General features: G+C 39.9%; 1 protein-coding gene across 1 annotated transcript in view; it reads right to left on the reverse strand.

The window, feature by feature from the left end:
• LOC122072697 (probable alpha,alpha-trehalose-phosphate synthase [UDP-forming] 9) overlaps nt 1-2,453 on the reverse strand; it is a 12,927-nt gene extending 10,474 nt beyond the window's left edge. Inside the window, exon 1 of the mRNA XM_042637086.1 lies at nt 44-2,453. Coding sequence (XP_042493020.1) covers nt 44-2,052 — 2,009 coding nt within the window. The 5' untranslated portion in view covers nt 2,053-2,453. The remainder of the gene's footprint in view (nt 1-43) is intronic.
• Nucleotides 2,454-4,884: the final 2,431 nt, after the last annotated feature.

Consider the following 4,884-nt stretch of genomic DNA (forward strand, 5'->3'; position numbering starts at 1 on the left):
AACAACAAAAAAAAGGAAGAAAAAAGAAGGTATCAACAATTACCTTGTGAAGTAGCCATGCTCAGCAGCAATACCCAGCTTCTCACAGGGAGAAAACCATCTGCTTAGAGAATCCTTTCCTCTGCCACTCACAATGAAAACAATATTCTTCGGATCGCTGCATAAACTATTCAAGACTGAAATTACTTCATTACTAGGAGTCTTGTCGACGGATGCTTGTGGCATCATGGTGCCATCATAGTCCAGAAGGATCACTCTGCTATTTGTCCTCCTATATGCAGGGGCAATGTGCTCAACTGAAAGCTTCCTGAAATTAGGCCCCAAAGCAACAACCCTGAAGCCCAAACCAAAACCAATACCCCAACATCTCCTGAGGAAATGCTCTCTGCAAGCTCTCTCTAAGTCCTGATCGAAACTCCGAGACCAATAGGCAACATCATGAGAGCTAACATATTTATAGTGCTTTTCATGGCGCATCTGTTTTTCAGCCTCCGGCATGGTGATTGCCAAATTCATGGCTTCAGAGACCGCATCAATATTCCACGGGTTGACTCGAATGGCACCGCTAAGAGAGGGTGAACACCCAATGAACTCAGACACAACGATCATGCTCTTCCTTCGAGTGTTTGACCCATCAATGCACAAAGCCTCATCTAAAACAGGGCTACCCTGCCTGCAAACTGTGTACTCGTAAGGCACCAAATTCATTCCATCCCTCACTGCATTCACCACACAACACTCAGAAATGGCATAACATGCAGCCTTCTCAAATGTGGGAACATAACCATTGACGAAGACAATCGGCTCATACCCGGGCCTCCCATACTTCTCATTGATGGATTTTGCAATTAGATGGGTCTCTTCTTGAACCTCCTCTATATCCTTACCCCGAGTCCTCGCAGGGTTTGCAATCTGAATTAAAACCACCTTCCCTTTCAATTCAGGATGCTGTTCTAGGAGCTGTCCCATTGCAAGAAACTTGAAACTAATACCCTTAAACATATCCATATCATCCACTCCCAATATTACAATCTTTCCTTCAAATCTTTCTTTCAGCTCTTGGGCCTTCTTGGCAGTCTCCGAGAGTGAGAGAACAGATTCAAGCTGACCCATGTGTACCCCAACAGGTAAAATCTTAATGCTCACAGTCCGGCCATAATACTCAAGCCCAATGTAACCCCTCTTAGATTCATAATCTAGACCCAACATCCTACTACAGCAAGACAAGAAATGCCTAGCATAATCAAACGTATGGAAACCAATAAGATCAGAATTCAGTAAAGACCGGAGGATCTCATCCCTCACAGGCAGTGTTCTATATATTTCTGATGAGGGAAAAGGACTGTGCAGGAAAAATCCAAGCTTCACACGGTGATAGTGTTTCCTCAAGAAAGTGGGAAGCACCATGAGATGATAATCATGAACCCACACAGAATCCTCATCTGGGTTTATCACCTCAATCACTTTATCTGCAAAAATCTTGTTGGCAGAAACATAGGCCTGCCACAGAGCCCGATCGAAACGCGCTCCATGGTTAGGAGATATGGGTAACATGTAATGGAACAGAGGCCACAGGTGTTGTTTACAGAAACCATGATAGAACTTATTCTGAATATCGGAAGGCAAAAAGGTAGGGACGCACCGAAACTTGTCAAGAAGCAACTGTGCTACCTCTTCTTGCTCTGAAACGTCGATCTCAACCTTCAAGCAACCAACATAAACAACTTCGACATCAGCGGAGAACCCATCTTTGAGCTGCAACACAAGCGCTTCTTTATCCCATTCAAAACACCATTTTTTGGTCTCCAAATCACGCTGGTATTTTAAGGGGAGCTGATTTGCAACGACAATCCTCCTTTCCTGCGAAACAGAGGATACAACATCTGAAACCCCGCAATCACTTCGACCCTCATCGTCATCGTCATCAAAATCAGAGATTATACCAGGAACAGTCATGACCCTCGGAAGCCGATTCCTTGTTCGTTTGATATGGGGGAAATCCTCCCCGGTAGATACCAAATTCAACAAATTCGCACACGATCTAGAGAACATCCTTAACTCTTATCCAAAAACAATAAAAAATAAAAATAAAAACACAAAACTAGACCCAGAAAAGATCAAATTCTGGCCAAAATGAAATTTGGGTACTCTGGATTCTTAGGGTTTGATTCTTTGGAGGGTGTATTATAAATGGGTATAACAAACAAGAAGCGAAAATCCGATGGGTCGAAGAAGAAGATTCATGAGAGAAAGAGAAACCCATAAAAAAAAAATCCGTTCAAATGAAGCAGAGGAGAGGAAACCAAAAGAAGAACAGAACTCTGATAAACAACGAAGGTTTATATAAAGCTCTGACGAACGAAAACCATCATCATCATCAATGCAAGTCCTCTTCTCTCGTTTTTTCTTCTACTACAAATCAATAACCGATTTCGTTGATCTCTTCTGAGTTATCTCTATATAATAACCAGAGCTACTTCTCTTCTCTAATTCTTATCTGAGGTTAACAACGTTAATTCAATTAGAACTGGGATTAAGGTTAACCTAACCCATCACCGGTAATAGCTATTAGCAAGATTCTCAAATGACGAAACTACCCTTAACAACAATTGAAAAGGTCGAAACCCATGGTGGGGTGGTTTGGTAATTTGAATAGAGAAAAATGGACACGTGGCGGGATAAATTAAGTACAGCTGTAAAAACGCCACCCCGGTCACGCGTATAGAGGGATAAGCTCTAGCTGGCACGTAAGGGATAACGATTATATTTACTTCTTTTTTTTTTCCCCTTTTAATGAAAGAATTAAAAAAAATCTGGAAAATGGCTGGTGGATGAAGACACGTGTCGAATTATTAGAAAGGAAAGGTGTCGTGCTAAGGTCGTTCAACGGAAAATAAGATCGTAATCTCGGCAGTCACGGTTTTTTAGTTTTTTAATTCGACAAGACTAGTCTTGGGTGGTGGTAGCTTTTGACTGCTGACTTGGCAGGGACTGGCTGAACCGGTTCCGTTAAGGAGACGACACGTCATGTTTTGCCACGTAGGATTTTTTTGGCGAAGAGCTATTTAATAGAGTCACGTGGGGTTTCAGTCAGGGTCTGGGTCGCAGGTTTTTTTCGATAGAAGAAGAAAAATAAGAATTGGGTATCTCGTTGGGTACATAGTTATCCAAAATCAAAAGTGGGACCCAGACCGATAGAGGTGACGTGCAACGAAGGCGGTGTGCATGACGAACCGGGGCCCACTTTATCCGTAGAGTTCTCAAGATTTGAATAACGCGGACGTGGGCGGCAACATCGCCCTTTTTTTTTTTTTTCGTTTCAAACAAAAGAGGTTTTCTTATATGCGTGCCATGTAGGGCCCACATGAGTGAGAGAGAGGGGGCCCGCCCGGGGGTATTACTTTTGATCTGATTTTGGTTTTTTTTCTATAGCGCAATGTGAGATTCTTGAACAAAACCGAGTTCGAGGTTTCTTGAAGGTACATGTGCGTGTGATGCAAGCAATGACATACCATTTCAAAAAGGCAAAACTCCACAACAATAACCATTTTGATAACGTCGCTATCTATTATACAAAATGTCCTGAAACCATCCTTCGGTCTTGGAATACTTCTGTCCAATTAGAAAAAAACGAAAGAGACTCTTGGTTTGGTTTATTAGGGGTGTCAAACCCTATTTCGGATAGTAAAATCGGACCAAATTGATCTGAACTGAAGTCTTATTGATTTGATTTTGGATTGGGTATTATGGAACCGGTTGAAAATCGAAATTGAACAGGATATGAAAGTTAGATAGAAACTAACCAAGTCAATACTAATTAGAAAATTATAAATAAAACATATTTTCCCCCATAATTATTTATAAATATACATTATAAATCGACAGACCAAACATGCCACCTGGTAACAGAATGATAAGAGGATACCAAAATAAATCGAATCCATCTAGATCGAAATTGAAATTGAATTTTTTTTTTTTTTATTGGTTTGGTTTTAGATTCACCTATTCTCACACTAAAAACTGTATCAACCTAATTGAGATCAGACTGGATTGACCGATTGACACCCCTGATTTACCATAAGTGAGAAAAAAAACCTGATCATTAAAAACAATCAAAAGAGGGAGGGGTACAAGAGATTTAGTGTATCGATGATTCATCAAATAAGGGATTGGATTTTGGGATTTGGATCCTCCTCATTACCTGGTGTTACTAATGAGGAGAGAGAGACAAAGACAAAACCCTCACTAGTGCCTGGTGTGCAAGGTTGGATCCCCTTGGGGCCACGCGTGCCACATATGCTTAGTTAAGGTGCCTTGGCTGCACAAATGGATTCCATTTTGAAAGAAAAAAATTAAAAGCATAGAACAGAACCCAATAATTGAAATTAGGCAAACACTATACAGTCCAAAAGTTGGTTTAAATGTTTTTAAGTGTTTCCTATAAAGCATATTGGGCATTGTGGATACTCAATTTTAATTCGATTTAATCTTAATTTGGTAAAAGTGGAATTTGTAGGTTCAAGGGTTGATTGGTGTGGATTTAGATCTCAAAGTCTATAAAATAAAAAAAAAAATAAAAAAAAATAAAAAAAATCTGCCATCAAGGATAGGTGAGATGTAGAAAAAAAGAAGATAAGTCAATTTATTATCATTAATTTTTGTCTTATTATGTTTTTTTTTTTTTTTTTCTTTAACAAAGAATAAGAAAAAAAAAAGTTGAATAGAATTATTACAATTGTTTAGGTCAATGATCAAAAAGTGTAGAAGTGTAACTCAGGAAGCGAGGTCTCATGATCAAACCTTCGTCGTTACATTTAACTTCTTGGGGCCACTGCACAAGAGTTTCTATCTCAGATTGAACCGGTCCTGTGTAAGTGGCATTAC

This window comes from Macadamia integrifolia, chromosome 3 (genome assembly GCF_013358625.1).
Source record: "Macadamia integrifolia cultivar HAES 741 chromosome 3, SCU_Mint_v3, whole genome shotgun sequence".
Lineage (NCBI taxonomy): Eukaryota > Viridiplantae > Streptophyta > Magnoliopsida > Proteales > Proteaceae > Macadamia > Macadamia integrifolia.